The 21360-nt window shown below is 40.4% G+C and overlaps 1 protein-coding gene across 1 annotated transcript in view; it reads right to left on the reverse strand.

Moving 5' to 3' along the window:
• The window catches only part of grm5b (glutamate receptor, metabotropic 5b), a 74792-nt gene that overhangs the window by 13211 nt on the left and 40221 nt on the right, over nucleotides 1–21360 (reverse strand). The window contains exons 4-7 of the mRNA XM_035383725.1: nucleotides 6735–6970; nucleotides 3230–3476; nucleotides 2925–3093; nucleotides 1882–2008 (exon numbers count right to left, since the gene is read on the reverse strand). Of these exons, the coding sequence (XP_035239616.1) occupies nucleotides 1882–2008; nucleotides 2925–3093; nucleotides 3230–3476; nucleotides 6735–6970 (779 nt within the window). The remainder of the gene's footprint in view (nucleotides 1–1881; nucleotides 2009–2924; nucleotides 3094–3229; nucleotides 3477–6734; nucleotides 6971–21360) is intronic.

Consider the following 21360-nt stretch of genomic DNA (forward strand, 5'->3'; position numbering starts at 1 on the left):
CGCTTTCCCCTTTTTACGACCAAAATAATCAAGGAATGACACATCAGAAGCTTTGTAAAGGAACCAGATACAATTTGGAGCTTTTTTTGGAAGGGGGGGGGGGGGGGGGGGTCGGGTACGTCAAACAAAACCTTTCTGGTCAGACTAATAAAAGAAAAAGTGGCACTGTATCCCCAGGATTACACCATTATGTTTTATACAGAGCAGGGTAACCACGGGCCTGGACTCTGCTGGGTTTGCATTGCTTTATGCTCATCAGATTGATTCAGTTCTGTTACAGATAGCCATGCCCTCCCACTTATGTCTGGCTCGCGCAGTCATCAGCTATTGACAGCCATTCCAGCCACGAGAGCAGGCACACAGATCGTTTCCAAGTGGACCTTACGCCAAATGAAAGAGCAACAAATTGCATTGATCAAAAACACAGATCAATAGCTACTAAACACAATTAGATTCCAAGTGGATTAGATCCGAGTTTATACATACACAAGCAACCATACATGGGAAACAATGACTTTTTTAATCTGTTTCTTTGACCACTGCTCTCAGAAACTGTATGTGTTGACAAAAATACTATAAAATATGATATATTCATTAAATATATAACATTAAATGAACATGGATGAACAGCCATATATTGACAAGGAATGCACACCTCCTTATCAAGAGATTACACCTACATTTTATTTAATGCATTTATATTTTATGAAGTTATAAACTGCGCTGATGATTTTTCATTTGCACCTGTGTGGGGACCGACACCGGTGGAGTTGTGTTATAAAGCATGGGTCACGGGAGGGGGAGAGAGACATCATGAAGAAGGGATGTAAACAAGCACACCGTATTATCACATTTTCACTGCGTAATCCATCAAAATGTGTGCTGAATTACGGACTCTTCAGTAGGGATTACCGATTTAGTCAATGTAGACATCTTAAAATACACAATGGCCAGTATTCTCCTTCATCAGTGGCTCCAGACCAGCATGCTGGAAAGGCCAACAGTCGCTGGTCACCCTTGCATGAAGAGGTGCTGCAGCGTTTAATGCAGGGGTGAGGCTCCTCATTTCTCTGCCCAGCTCCAGAAATGGAAGTCTTATCATTTTCAGAGCCTGCCCGATGCTCCTCCTCCACTGAGCCCCAGCTTCACGGAGGATATGGCCCGCCAGATAATCGCTTAGGAGCCACAATAGTGAGGAGAAGGAATAGGGTCGGGGGGCTTCTGTCACACCACTGGAGGAAGAGTGCCTATCCTATTTCCCAGAATCTAAAGTTTCGTTCAGACAGACGGCCAGTCTCACCCATGACTCTCATTTACAGGACTTCCCCAGAAGGTTCTATTGATACTTCACTAAAACAAAGAATTCATGGGTTTTGAGAAAGGCAAGCAACTATGATGCCGGAGCACCTGCCTGCAGAACACTGACATTTTACTGACCAAGTATTTATGGAGCACCAAAGCGTGCCATAATAGACCAGAATAAATTTAATTCAGTTTGTAGCTGGAATCCATGGTATATCGCCTCATCTTCCATCCTTTCTGCAGTATGTGGATATGCGTGACCACAAAGAAACAATAAAAAGCAAGTGCTTGAAGCAGTGTATACCAGCCAAGTACATTCACATTTGGGTTTATATCAGCTCCTTATGCATCTCTGCATTATAAAATAAGTGTCAATCTTACATTCAGCAGGAGTCCGCCATTGCATGCACAAATGAAAAGACTGTCGGGTCTCCACCATCAAACTCCCTGTCCATCTACTGCCACTGTGGTGTAGCTGTGGCATTCTATGACCTAGCATAGAGAATGTCTGGCTCATGGTGCAACGTTTGGTTTCATCTCATAGTGTGGACTCCATGTTCTAGGGGTTCAGAGACTCACCTGTGAGGTCATATGTGGGCCAGGAGCCCAGAATGCAAGCACGGCAGGTATACTCGTCGAAGACAAACTCATTGTCTTTGCAGGGAGTGCAGGTCCAGCAGCAGCTGACCTCGCCTTTACGGATCACCTGAAAGGAAATTTAACATTGTGGCGATGTAGGTGGAGAGGTTTAGAGCTCTCTGGAGTATTGTAGCAGCATTAGCAGCATTGTAGTGAGGCTACCAGTGGTAGCCAGGTCACTTTGTATAAAAAAATTTCATTCACACTTTTAAAATAATTTTTGTAAATTGCGACCTAAACTATCAGTTAAATTGCATTCACTCATGCAGAATCTATTTAGACTATTAAAACTGTGAGGGATGGAATTGCCAGAATGGCAGCAGTGGCAGCAATTGAAAGAAGGAAACATAACTAGTGTACCTATCTAGGAAGGGTGGTAGTTACTTTAAATCCCACTTCATTGCAAATAAGACCATACTGATTAATTTTTCTTTTTTGTTTCTTTTTCTTTTTAACAGATGGCTCGATGCAGTATAGACATATTATCACAACTTCTGTTGTTGTAGTTAAGTTGAAGATTCACCAGCATCACATGCTCACATGATGTCATTCAGAAAAATGTCCACTAATATAGTAAAATCATGCTGGGGTGAATTAGGTAAATAAAGGCAGTTTGCATGGCCATTTTCAGTGCCATAGCAGTTGAATGTGTGAACAAGCAGAATTCTGTTAGAGAAACGTCACATAGCACTTTGCCTTCCTATCATCACCCACACTACTGATCACATCCAGCAGTCCATAGACCTCAATCCCCAACACCACACAAATACTTTCTGAACTCTACCAATATTGTTGAGAGCTGTGTACTTGAAGTAAGCTCAGAAATTTGCGAATACGTTTTTAAAATCCTGATTTCATGTTGGGCTGAATAAATACCTTAAATTTCAGGAGTGGTTTCATAATAATATCCTTAATCATGATTACGTGCCGCAATGAGCCATTCCCGAAGCAGTGTGCTTAAAGCCATCGTCCCGGCATCTCACCTTTATCTGGCCCTTGTCACAGGGCTCGCTGCAGACCGACTTGATGATGGCGTTCTTGTTGGCCCAGATCTCGTCATCATCGATTTTCAGCCCGCTGTTGTCCCAGCTTCCCACATTGATATAGTCGTAGTAGTCCTTTCCCATCTTCTTAAAGTTCATGATTTCATACCTGGGAGGAACAAAACTTTCATGTTAAGCCTGTATAGATATTGGTCATTGTAACCAACAAACAATTCTAGTAAATATTGCGACAGCTTTGCGGCTATGTTGTCCAAACTCATCTTTGGCATGAGCCACGATCTCACCTCCCAGGGGAGTCTCCGTTCTCATCAAATAGAATTCCCTCTCCGGACACGCCCGTGAAGTTTGTCTTCATGAGGAAGTCCAGGAGCTTCCTGCCATCGATGGGCCTCATGGTATCACACAGGCCACTGTATCCCGGGCACAGCGCTCGCTGCATGTTGTGGAGCCCATAGGCCATAGAGTAGATGGCATTAATAACAAAGCCCATCTTGGTGTCCTGTGCGTACTGCTGCCGGAGGTTCTCTTTCCCTGAAGGGGAGGGGTGATGGCGAAAGAGAACAGTGTCAGTTCACAAATGTTCTCACACTCAGAGTCAAGGGGAAAAACCCCACCACAGGTGCATTTCCCAAAAGCCTTGTAATGTACTTAACTCCATTGTAGCATTCTCATGGGAGCCAACTTTCATTTCCCAAACTCTCACACAGGCTACGTGGCATGTTTTTCTTCCAAAACTGATTGAGAGTTGCAGTAAAACTTAGATTAATAAGTGTTTTCAAATCCAACATAAATATGTGAACTATGTGCTTTTAATGAATTCTCACAGCATATTGCACATGTATGCCTTGCATATGGTGCTTTTTTAATCTACTGAGTCATATCATATTGGAAGGGCTGAAAATCATAAATATTAAATCAACCTGTGTATTACAGTGGGGAAACCGATATAGTTATATATGCATGAACTGGAAATGGGAAGTATAAAGCGTGGTGTTTTTACGCATGTGTATCCGAATGAACAAGCACACATACAGGCACAGGCACTCACACGCCCACACACATCTTATTCTCTGGCAAGGCCAATAGTCCCACATCTCCACTGCAGTTTGTCTCCCCACTAGCTGTGGCTTTGCATTTTATGAGTGACAGCTTGACAATAGTTTCAGTTGTGCAGGTAAAGCTTAAATTGATCTGTCAATTATATGATATTGCTTTGCTACTGGCTGATAAAATTGACTGAAGGTGAAGCATTCTCAGCTGATATTAACATGCACGGTCAATTGCACATTCATATTAAACACATAAATAAAAAATATAAATCATACAAATGCTTATAATGTATTAATTTGTTATTTTTACATAGTGTCTTCCTTAAAACAAGAACCAAAGATTTGTCAGGGTTTTTAAAAGAATGTTTGGGATGTAGGGTTCCTTCACACAATGCTGTAAACATTCGTAAGTTTCATTGTCTATTGCCTGTCTCTCTCATTACTGTGAAATGCACCCCAGATGGCAGAACTTTCCAGCAACCCACTGAAAAAACCTGAAATAAGGCCAGTCAAAAACAGAAGGGCCACCAGTGTGTGATCAGAAGATCTTAATTTAAACAGAATAGGTACAAGTACTGATCTGAATCACAATAATCAATGTAAAAATATTTTTGATAACAAAAGCAATAACTACAGCAGTAGGGCTAAAGGCAATATCATTTCACTTCTATGCAGCTGTCGGTCTTGCAGATGATAACAGAGGAGAGAAGAAATCTAATCTCGTAACACCCCAGATACAATGGTATATTCTATTTTCTCAATGACAATACAGGGGAATGAGATTGAACAGGTCCCTGTTGGACTGGACGCTGCTCTTGTTATGCCACACGCACTATATATATTCATAGACAGACACACACACACACACACACACACATACATACATATATGTAGACACACTCACACACAGAGGTTAAGGTTGTATTTAGCAAATACTGGTGGAGAAGCAGTGTTCAGCCCTTCCCTCCCACATGTTGTCTGCTACAGGCCGCTAGCTGAAATGTTCATCCCTTTGTGATGACACAGAAAACATTTCAGTATAAAATCAACTCTGACAGAGTACATGCAGTGTCTGTTGGACTCAATCTCAACTAGAGTTAAAAAAAAAAAAATTCAAAAAGATTTTTCACGGAGCACAATAACATATTCCTTCTTTTTATCAAGAAACAGTGACTGGACATTAGTATTGTGCAGCATTAGGCAACAGTACACGTTTACATCTAGTTAAAATCATTAGAGAGAATGACTATGTAATCTCATTTTATGTTATGAATTTTCCCCATGGCATTAAATGCAGTAATGACATTTACAAGACTGCTCTGCCTGCTTTCTCCTCCCTTGATACAGTATTGTGACACATGAAATTTTGATGTGAGATTTAAACACAGAAAACAGGGATGCCTGTGTCACAATGTGCTTATATAGAGTGAGCAGCGAGGATGCATACTTGACAACTGTCTACCCACAATTCCACAGCCACTTACGCCAACAAGTTTTAATGACCTGCTTGGCTTTTGTGCATGAATAGCCTGTGCAATACTAATATGCTGATCTTTATTTTTTACTTAAAGAACTGTTCATATACAACACTAAGTGCATGTGATTTTAAAGACAAAACAAAAAAGCAGTCTATTCAAAATGACATAATGTTTTTGTTTTTCAAATTATTCAAAGTGTGTCATTAAAGCAAAGCCTTTGAAAAGGTGTTCAGAGGGAACTTAAATGAACCCAACGGTAGAGGGAAAGCGAGGCGCTTCATTTGAAAATAAAAGCCTTTTTGGAATAATGTCTGGAAAAGGGCATTTAGAATAAATGAATTGGCCCCAATTAGCTTTCTCTTGTGGGGGGGGGGGGGGGGGGGCGGGGGGGGGCTTAAATGAACAATCTGTGTGCAGCTTCCGCTGGTTGCTTCTCTGTCATTAACATGAGAATCACCCCACAAAACGCCTAACAGAAACATGAGGCTCATGAGCCTGATTGATGTATTCATGCGTCTCTAAAACAGAACAAAACCCCACAGGCCAGGTCCACTGAGTGGCCAGATGTTCCTCGTCTCTGATAGTTCAAACATTCTCTGCTTTTGGATCTCCAGATCTAAGCAGGTTCCAATTGTGTGTGCTAGAAGTGGCATGGAGTGTCCTTTCCCTCTGATGTCGAGGCAGATGTCTGGGTCTCAGGTCTATGCCCATGATCTGTAGTAACCTCTAGAGACCACACTGATATGTACAGCTTTATCACTCAACAGGTTGAAAGGGAAAGCACCGTATTTTGGGTCATGAATCCACAACCCTCTGGTCTAATGGCAACCTTTTTGTGGGGACCACAACCATATTGACTGTAACAGCAATGTATCAGGCACAATGCATATCAGAAATAAAAAAAAGAGTGCACTAGCTAGTATACCAGCAAACTGAGTCCAATAGGACCGTATGGCACAGAATGCGACAGGAGTGCGCTGGGTGTAACAGCAGCGCACTGGGTGTTACATGTGTAAATCAGGAGCAAGACATCTGTAAGGCAAGATTGTCTCCAGCAGAAATGTACTGAAAGTGACTCTAACAAGACTCTGAATACTCCAGTACTTTCCCGTATTCATTCCTCCCCCCTGTTCAGTGTGACAGGAGTGTATCAGGGGAGATGGGAGTGCATCAGATATGGAATATAATTATGTGTGAGGGTGGAAGAGGCGTAAGAGAAATGCACTGGGTGTTCTGGGGTCGATGGCGGTCGAAGCACTCACTGCCACAGGTGCGGTTGTACTTGAAGCTCTCCTGGGGGTGGCCTTTGAGGCGACACTGGAAGCGGTGCTGCCAGAACTCGGGGAACCAGGGGTTACGCAGGTTGGTCTCAGGCCTCAGCTTCAGGTAGTAGTCATCGAACCACTTGACATCAGCCGACTGCAGCTTGATGGTAATGCCACCGGCGGCCTCTCGGACAAATCCATCTGTGACATCATAGCGGTCAGCCCAGCCATCACTGCAGCAGGGAGATGAAAATTAAAAGAATGATAAAATTAATAATAGAATTTGCCAAGATCATAGGGTAGGGAATTTGTTTTTTTTTTTTAAACATATTCCTAACAGCACAAAAAAGGACTTGTGTTTACTCCATTTTTTTTTAAATTATGGTAACACCACAACTTTTTTCAGCTAAAGTCTCAAATGGCCAAATAATAGATACCCTGGTAATTGGTGAGTTCATCTGGATAGGAATGACAAGTTTCTATTCTTTACCAATCACTCCCTGTGTTTAAACTGGCCCCCATAATTAGGGGACGACTAAGTACTCTCCTTTCAGTTCATGTGTTAAAGAAAACACCATTGCAACCTCTTTGCTTAAAAAAATAAAAATAAATAAAAAAAGGTCAATGGCAGTATAATGTTCCTTCCACAAATACTTTTTACTGACTTTAAAATTCAAAATTTTACATTTTAAATAAAAAATTTTTTATAACCTTTCTGTCAGCTTTGATACACTGTGATCTCTTTGGTATGTGAAATGAGTCTTGGAGAAGTGCAAATGGGTCAGCAGTGTGCATTCAGACACTCCTGGTTAAGGATAAGGAGCAGAGACTGCAATGCCACAGTCCTGAGCTGACCTGCAGTGGTGTTCCTTTCCTCCTGCATGTCCCCAGTTACTGCAATGCCCTCTTGAAATAATGAAGGGGTATTCAAGAGGCACCAGAAGATTATGACTAAAGCAAAAATCCACTTGATCAAATTCTTAAAATTGTCTGTGAAAATCTCAGTATAATAGAGAACAGATTTTATGGTGAATGACCTGAACAGCTATAAGGCAAAATGGCATATTTTAATAACAGAGAAATTTAATCATAAGATGACCATTACGAACCTAGCTGTAGCTAGGCTGATATCAATCAACCGAGTCTCTTTACAATTCAAAGGGCACTGCATGCAAATCACCAGCATTGCTAACTGAAAATAACCCAACATTTTAATTACATCTTTATCTTTTCAAAGCTGCATTTGTCAGAAGTGCCATATATTTGCACATCCTGTCCACAATTTGAATATAACAAGAATATTTACAGAGCATTAAATATTCCTTCTCAATAATAACAATTTTTCTCCATTTGATGTCCAAAAGACTTAAGTGTGAGACATGGAAAAAGTACCCCTCACTACCGTGGCCCAATATAAGGGAAATCTTGAGGAAATAATGAGTTTGGCATTTGGTGCTGATGTCAAATCTGCCATGACATTTCAGTTAGAAAATGGGAATTATCCGAATAACGTGATATGAAACCACATCCACTGTTATCCATAGCTACAACAAGCACGATTTCCATACTAAAACCTAAGTATATAGAATATAGTACATTGGTTCCTCTTTATTCTGCTTGCGGATTGAATTTTAGTCATCAGAATAATTACTGCTGCCTGCTGAGTGACGCCTTCATTTGTGAAGAATGATTGTAAATTAAGAGAGCAGCGAGATTGCAGCATACAGACGGCCTTCAGCACATATAATTAAAGGATTCCCACCCTGATCTGTAAAAGCAGTAGGATCTGCTGGTTTTAGTCACCTTAAACCCAGCCGCAAATTTAGACCCTCGGAACCAGGAGAGGTGAGTTAACCATGTAATCAACTGCAGCTGTGAAATTAACTGCTTTAACTGCTCTAATCAAGTGCTTTTCTAATTTTATTTTATTTTTTATGTATGTCTCATTTTCTTTGAAGGGCCATTTAAATACCTTTTCCTTATACTTTTACATCAGAAGCCAGACCTGGGGAGTATTTGAAACGATTGGTTACTTTAAAAAGTAGCATACCTATCAATAACTGTCAGGTAAATGAGGTCACCTTCACTGGAACATTTTACCAACTGAGAGATTGTCAGTTATCTTCTTGGTTAATTAATAGTCTCTCACGTAGGTCCACCACAAATGCAACAGATCTGTGGTGGGTAGATACAAATGTTGAATGAGAGAGATATTCCATCACCCTCATAGATATACCACACCCACAAAGCTTTAGCACAAACAAACAAATAGAAGCATGTCCTCCAATACTATGATGATGTGGTCAGGGCTTTATGAATGGCAAATATAGTTACAAATACATTGGTATTGTTTAAAAATGAGACATTTTGTGCACCTTATCTGTACCCCAAGTGCACCCTCTGCTTAGACACCTTCTTGCCAGCATGGAAGGATTAGCAGCCTAATGCCTTGAAGGTGAATGATGATATCCTGTATATTTATCTCTGTCTTAATCCCATCTTTCCCATTCAAAATAACTTGCATTCAGTGATAGCTTGGCACAGTGATATAAAAACCATAATATTTATGAAAAGCCTGTGTTTCATGAACATTCCTTCCTTTTTGCAGTTATCATATATTTGTCACATTCCACAGTAGATGAGCCCAGTCATTTTTGCCATTGCTCACTGTAAATGGTCTATGCCTTGTTGCTGAAACTTGTAACCTAAGAAGACATGTTGGCTCCAGACTGCATTCTTAGACAATGCAAAATGATTCCGATTGCTCTGCCATAAAAGAGCACATTTTCATACGTAATTATTGCTTGAAATAAATTCTGTCTATGAACCATCCTCATGTCAATTGTTTCACATGAAAAGACATAAATTATTTCTTCAGACAGACAGAAAGGAGGTGATTGAATCAAATTACATAAAACACACTTGAATCAGTCTATGTCCGATTTTGTCTTCTTTTCTCAAAATATGTCAACATAATTATGTTTATTTGTGTCACCCTAAAGACATTGAGTAGCTATTTTTACAGGCATCACCAATTTTTCAATATCCCTGTGTAGTTCATAATTTGGTATGCACACACACTGAACCAGTTTCCCGAATGGCTTGAAAGCCATTTACATGAAGCTATTCTAGGGCCAGCATAACAATGCTCAACATGGATGTAAATCACTTCAATGTTACCAGCTGGCATCAGATGTGGATGAAGATTTGATGTACTTTGAAGTTTACAAACTTGTATGATATGGAAATAGGCAGTGATAGTGTAGTCTGATAAAAAACTATGGTGAAAAAATGCCCATAATGCCCCAAAATACAAAGTTCATATGCTATATTGCGAATGATGATCACTCATTCAGAATAGTGATTCTTTTAAGGTCTCAGAAGGCCAACATACTATACTACAAAGCAAAGAAAGCAGGGAATGGGACACAAGAACATGTTTTGAATTGTAAGCCTAAGTTAAAAGAGATGTTTTCCATGTGATAAGGGAGAAATAAATCTCTCGTCTCTCAAAGCATCTGAAATCTATGATGCCCTTGGGGCCTAATAATTTATGAGTGTGTAGGCCATATGTTTGCCCTGTTATCATGCTAAATTAAACATACTTTTTGAGGGGAAGTGGACATACATAGCTGATGGCTATCAGGGTGCTGTTTTTATTACTGACCCCTAATACACAAAGCAAACCAGTGTGGTTTCAGAACTTGCACCAGCAAGCTGTGAAACATCACTAAACAACAAATAATATTCTGGCCATATGCTTTCCAGTCAATGACTATAAGAGTGTGATCGTGAAAGTTAAAACTGAGGAGGATGTTAATCCACAAATGGAGTCGTACGTAATTTTTGACCCTTAGTGTCCCAGAGGCAAATTATGATAATATTGTGTAATGAGGCCTAAAAAGAAATTTAAAGTGAGAACTTGGAAGAACAATGTATACAGAAGTAAATTATTAAATAAAGTTGGTAAATTGGCTGATTGATTCAGTAGTCAAGTTAAATAATAATTTCCTATGCTAAGCAGAATGGATGGGTTTCGCCCACACACTCATTGAGTAGTGTGTGTGTGCGTGTGTGTGTGTTGGGGGGGATTCATTCTCCATTCTCCTGATTCCTTATTTCAAATTTACCCTCAGTATCTGTGGGAGTGTGCTGAGCAGTTCAGTAACAAACAGACTTTCTAGACCTCACCCATCCACCAGCCAGTGCCTGGTAGTTAATCTGGGTCAGTCACTGCATTATCGCTTGGACACCCGCAGCCCACACAGACACATGCAGTCAACTTCCTGCCAAATCTTGCCCGGGTGCTGGTGCTCCTCCCCCAGCCCTTTCATCAGAGGTAGAAGCATACGTGTTTTGTCTGCCGATTGCCGGACCACAGATGGCAGGCGAGTGTGCTTGCTATGGATCAGGGCCCTGCTCTCTCGCTCGCTCACTAGTTTAACGAGGAGGAGCAGCCTGCAGGAAGATGGAGGCTGGAGTGCTGAAAGCTGGTGTGCCTCGTCAATCACAGCTATGCTCAAAAGTGCCACAGTGCGTGCACCGCCATCAGGAGGCTGACCAAACCTTCCAAGTGGGGTCGTGGATGAAAGCTGGGGGAAGCTGTAATTGGGGCATAGCATGGTGTCAGGATGTTGCTCTGGCTTCGCAAACAGGTCACTTATTAATGGAAATTTAGCTCTTATGGGACGTCCATGAAGCAAGCCTCCATACCCATGTACTGGTTAATCACAGATTCTATATTACCAACAAGCAACTGGGTATTTCCCCAGAATTTGAGAATTTTGAGGTCACATGCAAATGTAATACAGTCTACAGCCATGAAAGTATAAAAAGCATGCATTTCACAAAATGTGGGGTCTTGTGTTGGGATCCCTTGGATTTAAATTCAATTATGTTAACTTTTTATGCAAATTTCAAGGGGGTGTTAACAACATAGTAATAGTGTAACATAGCTATATAAATTAGTATTTGGGGAGGCGATGGAGATTATAGTCCACCTATGAAATGGCATTGAGGTTTTGAAACAGCAGTGACATGACGGTTCAAAAATCAAGGTTTTATATTGGAGAGTTGACCAATGCCAATGTACCCTGATGGTAATAATATTACATACAGTATGTTGCCTTATAAAAACATGAACAGAATGTTTTGTTAAGACCATTAGACTAAACATTTCAGGTGGTCGCCACCACACTGCAGCTTTTGTCTGATATGCAGAAAATGACATCTGCCCACGTGAATGGCCAGGCAGACATATTCAAAGGTGAAGAATCAGGTCAATAGGGACAATCAAGGCACAGTAACCCCATGCAAATGGGACCATGTTCTACAAGAGTCTGTGTACTGATGATAGCTTTGCCTTGGGCAGCACAGAAACAAGAAGCCCATGGGGACGAAGTGACATACTGCCTGGCAGGTTGCAGAGCCATTGTCAGAGCTGGCTGTGACCTCCAGCTTGGCTCAGCATGATATGGAGATGCTCTCTCATGTGATGGGTTTTTTTTTTTATACCCCCGGCAAAATCTTCCGGTCTTCTGCTGCCAGTACTGAAGACCAACTAAGCTGTCTCTCGCTCCCCACCATCAATTTAATGACACATTTACAGATCTTTCATTTCTCCACTTAAATTCTTTAGCTTTGCTTCAGTTCATTCATATTTCAATGGCCAAGAACAGGAACATTATAATACAAAGCTAAGTATTATCAACGTTGAGCCACTGCCAAGAATCTGCTGTGCAAAATAGGTCATTGGTTTGGCTATTCATTTCCTTCAGAAACATCAAGGACAAAAATGTGCCAGCATTCATCTCGTGGTGAAAAAAGCAGCCATTTTCCCCTCATCCCTCCATCTCTTGTTGGCAGTGACAATGTTGAGGTGGCCTGTTATATCATATAGGACATCCAGTGTTCACACAGAACTCCCACACTTCACTGAACACCAATATTATTGTTTTCCTTGTCTCATAACTCTTCAGGGCTTATAGAAGGAGGGTTACTTCAGGTAATCCCAGGGCAAAAACAGCACAACCAGAATGAATCTGATTTTGATTTCATACAAAGCAACAATCCGTGGTGCATTGAAGCTGTCTAATGGATGGGACCGCAGCACCAATTATTATATGCTTGTTTAAAAATGCACATCATTTAGAATTATCCACTTTTTAAAGTGTAATATTTGCATTCCAGACACCACTCAAGGCTGTCTTTTCCCCATGCTGACAGATGAACACTGATTGATTTATTTTTGGTATATTGTTAGCGTGACTTATTGTTGAAATACAAATTGTGCAAAATACATTAAAACCATCGGTGTGCAGTGTACTGAGCAGTATTGTTGTACTTGTTTGCTTAAATGCTTTTCAAAGTATGAGCATTTGGCATTCCATTATGTACACTCCCCTTCCTTTCACACTCCCTGTATTAGATCAACTAATTGTTTTTGGGGTTTTTTTTTTTTTACATAAAAATCACAATTAGGCACTCAGTTGTATGTTAGGCACTCGGCTGTGCCATTTAAAAGCCTGCATGGAAGTAAAAATTTGAAATACAAATTTAAATACAAGTTTAGATTCCAGTGGGTCACATGATATAGTCAACCTGGTGTCTCTAGTCATTGGGTCCAAGGTCAGATTCAATTTTTACATGTGAAATTAAGCTAAAGGTTTTGTTTGAATTTGCATCTTTCTTTTGAGTGACTGATTTCTAGAACAGTTGCTGTTCCATCACAAGGCACAGTTAAACATCACTTTATATTGCTATACATTTGGTAGAGTTGTGCCCCTCAAACATTCGGTCTTAAACCCAGACTCTGGTCTTGCCTCAGTCTTGTATCTGTTTTCACTTTGTCTTGTCTCTTGATTTGGACCACAAGGGCTCATATTTGTTTAGTAAAGTCTTTTTTTAAATCTGAGCTGTCATCAACAGTCCCAAAAATGTCTGATATAATACAGGATAATTGTATAAATATAAGCTATGTCACAGTATTCCTTTTCTTTGGTTAAAATGACTTATGATACTAGGTTGTGCCATTGCAATATCAACCAATGACAGTTAATTTGAAATGGCCTGGTTAACCCCAGCTGTTAACCAAGAAGAAGACCTACTCTATCAGAGATAAATTAATTGCCATTTGCCTTCTGTTTTCTAGTAAAACACATAATCATTTTGCCTTCTGAATGCATAAGGATCCATGTTTTCTTTTGAAATATCATGACACAGTACATTTTGAGTTCTCTTTATTGTTGCATTATCTAAGACAATTGCCGTCATGGTCTCGAATGGGTTCCCATTACTTTGGTCTTGGTCTTGACCCCATTGGTCCCGATCTTGACATGGATTCAGTTAAGTTGATTAGCTCTGATCATCTCGGTCTTGACTTGGATTCAATTGGCTCAAGACTAGTATTGGCCTCACTTTTGGTGGACTTGAATACAACACTGATATCTGGTGGAAAAAAGGAAGAATGAACCTGTCTGGGCTGACATGGCGTATGTGTGTGTGTGTGTGTGTGTGCGTCAGCAGGCTAGAAAAAAAGAAGTCTATAAAATTAGCTACTTCCTCTTTCTCAGTGATCACAAGTTACAGAAACGGCACACTGAAGGTTGCGGTGTTGGTCAGGATATAACACATGGCTCAAACTCAGCAGATGAGCCTGATATCTTGTTCTGCCTTTCCCTTTTAAATACAACTGAGCTGACAAATGTCAGAGGAAACATAAACCTACACAATATTTTATTCAGCATAGGTCATAGGCTACCAAAAACATGTTTTGTGAAACAAGCTGGTTAAAAGCTATCACAGTGATCTATAGATGTTGTTAGCCACTAGAAACGAAATTCTATGATTACATTATCTTAGGTGCTTGTTTAGTGTACTTTCTAAAAAAAATAAAAAAGCAACTCAAATGTGTTCAGGAATTCTCTTCTGGGGTCCACAAAGAATTGTGTTGCAAAAGGGATTTGAGGATGGGCCCAAGGTTTAGCCTGCTAGGCTACTTCTATCTTGCAGCAGGGAAGTTGCCAAGCTTCAGATCAGAATAAGCTGGAAAGTCATATTGTAACAGCACATAATGAAATGCCACTGAAATTTTCAAACTGAAAAGTGAAAATTTCTCAGTGGAGTAGATTTTGAATCATGGAGGAGTCATGGAGGAACTCTAAGAAATTCTTAACATTCATCCAAGGAATATCTGAAACCCCAGCAGCTTTGAACACAAGCTCAAATATAAATGGTTCAGGGACAAAAGCTCCTCCGCCTGCATCTTATGCTCTGTTCTGAGGTTTGTATACTCTACCTGTGCTGTTGCAATCTGGAGCTTTAACATGGCATCATCCCTTTATACTTTTACACCAGTGTTGTGTGGATCTGCCTCGAGTGGCAATTCTAACTCCATAAAATAATGCAAGAACGTGGCGCACAACAGCTCACCTCAATAAGTACAGATGAATTCAATAACTGTTTAATAATCAATAAAGACGGGCCCTCTGTGGCAACTTGTCCACAACCAGTGCTCCTTTGTCTCATCCCCTGTGGCCACACATGACCCCCACAGTGAGGGTAGCTGGCTGTCTCTACAACAATCGATGCAGATACTGAAGGAGCTGCCCAAGAGAGAGATGTGGGGCAGAGAGAAAGCCTGTCTGCCAACATCAGCCACCTCTGGGAAATCAAGGAGTCACGTCGCTTAGAGATCTTTAGGAGAGACGGTAAAACAGAAATCACCTTCCTTGTCCTTCTATCAATGTTTAATTATTTGGGGGGGGCATGGTAATTTGGCCCAGTCGTATTGTACTCTAGAGAGACGGCTGCATCACACTCCTTCCTTCTTTCCTTCATATAGCAGACTACTTACTCATTACTGAACATATCAACCGCGTAGAAGCTGGCAGAATAATGATGATAATATGAAACAGTGAGGCTAAATTTATTCATTATTAATTATTAATTCATTATTTATTCATTTAAATGTGTACAATATTTGCACACCCCATCTATTTATCTATTTATGAAGAAAAAAAAATTATATATATATATATATATATATATATATATATATATACCGTACAGTGCATGCCATGATGTTTGGGACAAAGATATTGTTTTATTGATTTGGCTTTGCACTCCAAAATTTTTGCACTCCAAATAATTATCACGTGGTTGAAGTGCATATTCTCAGCTTTTATTTAAGGATATTTCTATACATTTTGGTTTCATCATGTAGAAATGACAGCCCTTTCTATAAACAGTCCCCCCATTTCAGGGTGTCATAATGTCAAGACATTTGTCAAAATGAGAGCCAGAGTTGTGCCAATGAAACCCAAGAAGCAATTTGTCCCAAAGATTACAGTGCCCTGAAATGTGGGCCTCTGTATAAAAAAAAAAGAACTGCAATTGATACATGATGAAACCAAAATCTATAAAAATGCTCTTTAATAAAAGCTGACAAGCTGTACTTTAGCCACACTTGTATGATTACAAATGGAGTACAAATTCAAATCAAGAAAAGTTATGTCTTTGTCCCAAACATTATGGAGCTCACTGTATATATATATGAAAATCAGAAACAGATACGTAAATTTGAACATACTATAGATATATTTCAACCTACCTGCACAATATATACAGTATATATATATATATATATATATGTGTGTGTGTGTGTGTGTGTATGTGTGTGATTTTCAGAACCCCTTCACTTTGACAAATGTCTGATGTCTGAGTCATTTGCAGTATATACGCAATAAACAAATCCAAATAAATCCAGGAAATAAACATTTGCTGTTTTTCACTCTTTTAAAAGAAAAGAGGCTGAATGTTCAAGAGGAAAAATCTTTCTTGTTCATTTTGTCTTACAATGCAGATATCGAGCACCCTTCTGAAATGCTTAGCTGTTTGAGTCTCCAGGGGATGCAAAAAACCTGCCTGAATGTAAACACAAGTGATTTCCTTTGAGAAAAAACTGCAAACCAGTGTTTTCTGACCTGCGCCATGGTGGACTGCCAAGCAAGTCACACCAGTATCATCTTGATGCTGCAAGGGCCAAACAGCACCTTGGTGATAAATCAAATAAAGCCTTCACTGAGAAAAACTGTCCACAGACACTTGGCAGGCCGGTCATTAGCTATCAGTGATATGCACAGCAACTGGACCCTAATCACTGTTGTTCATTTACAAATCATTGAACCGTGCACCAGAGAGAGAGAGAGCCAGAGCACGCACACACATGCATGCAGATGCACAGAGAAGCACCATGACACAGGATGCCCAGGTATGTTCACAGGAATCGATAACGTCTCAGAAAAAAATTACTTTACTTTGGCTTTGCTAAGTCTGTTTTGGATGGCGCAATGTCAATCAAGGTTATGCATATTAACCAGGCCAGCACAGGAATAATGCAGACTCTGAGCCATGAAAATGTCCCTGAAACGTCACTACTAGACATAAGCAATCAACCATACCTCGTACCAAAGAAATATGCAAAGAAAAATACACAGACAGAAGAGGCAGAGTGACTATCAATCTGAGAGGCAGAGCCTTGACCAGGTGGTTAATAGACACAATGATTCTCCATCTATCAGAATCTTCTGTTAGTGACAGCATGTAATTCTGAATAACAGCTCTCGTGCTCTCGCCCGCGTCTGCAGGCCGGCTTGTGCATTCACCCAAAGGCCAGCATCTCAAATGACTGCTTCAGCCCTCATTCATCTCCTGCATCACCATATATTCTGCCCTCATCTTCTTCCTGTTTCTACTTCTACCTGGTCTCATTCATAACAGGAGGTTCTAAACTAATGTTGACTTATAGCAGCATACCTTGCCAGTATTGAGCCACATCTGTTGTCAAAGATATCATATCAGGCACACCTGGTGAGGCCTATAAGCCTAATATGGACATAATGTCATCCTGTGGGAGCAGGGGGATGTCACTTAGGTTGGAGTTGATGGCTTTTTGGGGAGGCAAGCACAACAATGTCAAAGAAGGGAGCCAGAAGGTGACTGGCTAGGATTCCACTGCGTTCAGTCATACAAGAGTGGAAAAAGCCATTACCTCCCTGCACAACCTTTGAGTTTGGCTGGCACTGAGCCACAAGATAATTTCCTGGAAGAAGCGTGCTATTTCATGACAGTAGGTTGATCAAGGTGTTTGCTAGAATACAGGATTCTGCATTCAGCAGGTCTTGATCACATTTGAGGGTCGCAAAGTGCATCCAGAATGGATACAGGACCTTGGCTCTTTTCCACACCAGCACTCCAGTAAAATGTAATAACCTTCATTCTGTTTCCTAGATATGACAAAAATAAAGAACTGGAGAAAGGGTCGATAAAAGCAAAAGCAAAATATACAAGTGATTATATTTCATTGCTGATTGAAAAAATTAGGCAATTTTGGAGCATTGCTAATGGATGGAAGGCTAAAGTGCATCAGTAAGAGCATTAGGGACAGTTGCTGTGGCGGAGCTGTTCATCCAAATTAAATAGTGACCTCTTTGCACTCTTGAACCCAACAGCACCATGTTATTTTAAATGTAGTGTGGGTGTTTTCCTGTCAGTCAATAATGACAAAAATTGTAACTAGACTTGGTGGATGTTAGAGGTGGCCGGAGGATGGGCGATGGGAAAAGGAAGCATGCTGGGGACATGTTTAATGTGAACTCAAATTACAACCTCCAATGCTGAATTCAGTAAACCCCATTCGCCCACTTGCCTGCCTCCCACCTTGTCTACCACCCCCACCTTTTGTTCCATGTAGTGCACTTCATCCAATGGTGCCTGGAAAATCAGAAAGTGCTGTCTGATGCATGATGTTTTTCAAAAAGGAAACACAAACATTTCCATCATAACATCTGTCAAACAACCACATAGGCAGAAACACATATAATAGCACAAAAAATATACACAAACAAATCAATACAAATGTAATGTTAAAAGATATGGAGATCAAAAATTATTCTTTCTAAATCAATAAAGCTTTATCTCCAGTGCCATCATTTTCCAATTGCTGAAGACAGCAAGGTCCCCAAAGCACAGATTAGATCGTTTTCTTCTTGTTGTCATTATGAACAGCAGAATTTATCATATTCCCCTTTACCATTTCTCCATTCACCATATCAACCTCTCATATTGGGATGAATAATTCAAATTGCAAATGTGAAGCTGTGGTGATCTTATTTTTGCTAGGGCACATGATACACAAATTCTACTTTTATTTTACTTAATAGGGATAACCATCAATATTTAATTATAATATCTTAGCCCCTGTGGATTTTTTTGAAGAATAAAAAGTTGAAACAGGGGTTGTTCTGGCAAAGTAACCCTCCTCTTTGGCTATCTAAAGAATTATTCTGAAGAGAGCAGGGTAAGCTGGTGGATCAATGAGCTAGTGGACAATGTCCAATAACTGATTAATTGTGTGATTCTGTACTTTCTCCTCGTCCCCCCATCCCTGTTTTAATCTTCAGATCGCCTGATCTATAACCAAGAGGATTTAATGGTGTTTGTTTTCACACTGGAGTTTATAGGCATCGCAGCAAGAAGGAGCAGAACACTGATGGCGTTTCTGCATTTGGAACAAGGGCCAGGATCCACATCACTCGCTGTTTCTTTTTCTCTGGTGTCATTACTCAGTGAATCCATGCAAGTGCTAAGACATTTCCATGCTTGTGTCATGCATACGCAGGTCTGAGCTGGACTGTTTTAACGAAGAACACAGTCCTCCCCAAGTTTGCAAATTTAGTTGCAGTCATTCAGAACAGACAGTGGGAGAGATTCAGGCACTGTTCAGCCACAGTAAGGCATAACCCCAGGGAATGACGGACAAGTTCTCTGAAATGGGATTCTCAATTCTTGCTACTGTACTGTACCTCTTTCCTGCTCTAGATTGCATGGGCATTTTGTTGCTTTTCCACCGTTGCATTGTGGTACCACTGTGGCCTTTCCATCAGAGGAACAATTCATTTACTTCAATTCTCTGGGAAAAAAAACACACCTTTTCCTCAAAGCTACAGTTTTTCTGGCTTATGACCAGGGAAGGTGACAGAGGAGCAATCACACTGTACACGCCGAGCAGAGAGCCTGGAAGGCACACAGAAAAGCGAGGACATGCCTATCAGGTCCTTCACTGAATGTCTGGTTCAACCACGTTTGCTGCCATAGCAACCTGACGTGGACTCTAGTGTTCCAAAATGAACATCTGCTGTACAGCACAAGACACTGCAATGTTGCCTGTCAGTCTGTCAGTCGCATTACTCAGTCGCTTTCCCTTTAATTTTCACACCGGAGACAAATAAGCTCCGTTGTCACGCAAAATGCTCCCAAGTTGCAGATGTTTTTTATAGCTCTCTCACTGAACAAAATGTTCGGTCTCGCTCTTAGCCTGTGCACAAGCTAGAAATGTCAGATATTAACCAACACAGCAAGGAAAGTACACATCTTTGCTTAAAATTATATTCATGCTTGTCACCCAATTTAATCATCTTGTGTGGATCACGCTGAGAAGATCCAGTCTATATTTGGAATTCAGGCAAATATATTCAGGGGGTTTGATGTCAGTTGGAGTATTTGTTGACTGAAGAGTTCTGCTACCACGGCTGAACCGACTCCAGACATCAGCTCTGCCTGAAACCCTTGAGCCTCCAGTGTACAATTACATTCACTGCTCTGAAAGTGTCAAACTGAGTGGCAGCATTCCCCATCCTGACAGACACACACATACGCACGCACGGTCGCACGCTCGTCAAGCAAAGGCTTAGCCATTTATTCAGTCTGTACAAGCCTCACAATTTTGCATTTAACAGCACTGTCTGTTCGCACTAGTTTCAATACTATATTTATTCCTGGTACCCCTTTGTTTGTAATTGCTACAGTTTTTTTTGTTTTTGTTTTTTTTAAACGACTAAATTATTCATTAGAATCTGCACTGTATTAAATCGAAGACAGACTAAGGTGACATTTCAACTGAGATTAAGAGTAAATTACACAGAAATTATACATGGAACATAAATATTTATATAACACAGAACGCAGAAAATATGCCCAACACATACACAGATGTAGAAGTAATGTCAGTGACTATGAATCTAATGGTATAAGAGCTAATGTGAGACGTGTGGCCCTTTTAAGGAAGTCAGTTCTATCAATACTAATTTTTCATTTGAACTTTCTAGTCCAAAACTAAGACGCCATAAGTATCAATCTGAATGGCTTCTGGACAGATGGCTTGAACACCATAACACAATAACCTTCCAATATCAGGGTCCCCCTGTAAGGCCAATCAAAGCTAAGCAGTCTGGCCCAGAGAAGAGATGATGTAATCAATGACTAACATGGCAGCTTATATAAGCAGTAATTAGTCCTTATGTCATTAAGATATTTTATACTTTTTTTGACATCATACATTTCATAAGCATTAAAAGCTTTTTAAAATACTGAAAAGCAGTCAGGCATTCTCTCACCCATCAAGCAGTGGCACTAAGAAGGGAAACAGGGCGCGACCTTGACTATATGGTCAGGGAAGAACCCATTTGGGATATGTCACAATTGTCAAACAGAAGCACATGCAGCATATGAGGTTTCTAAGCTGATTACACAGCATGAGCGATGATGGGTAAAAGTATATCCAGAC

This window comes from Anguilla anguilla, chromosome 12, assembly GCF_013347855.1.
Source record: "Anguilla anguilla isolate fAngAng1 chromosome 12, fAngAng1.pri, whole genome shotgun sequence".
Classification (NCBI taxonomy): domain Eukaryota; kingdom Metazoa; phylum Chordata; class Actinopteri; order Anguilliformes; family Anguillidae; genus Anguilla; species Anguilla anguilla.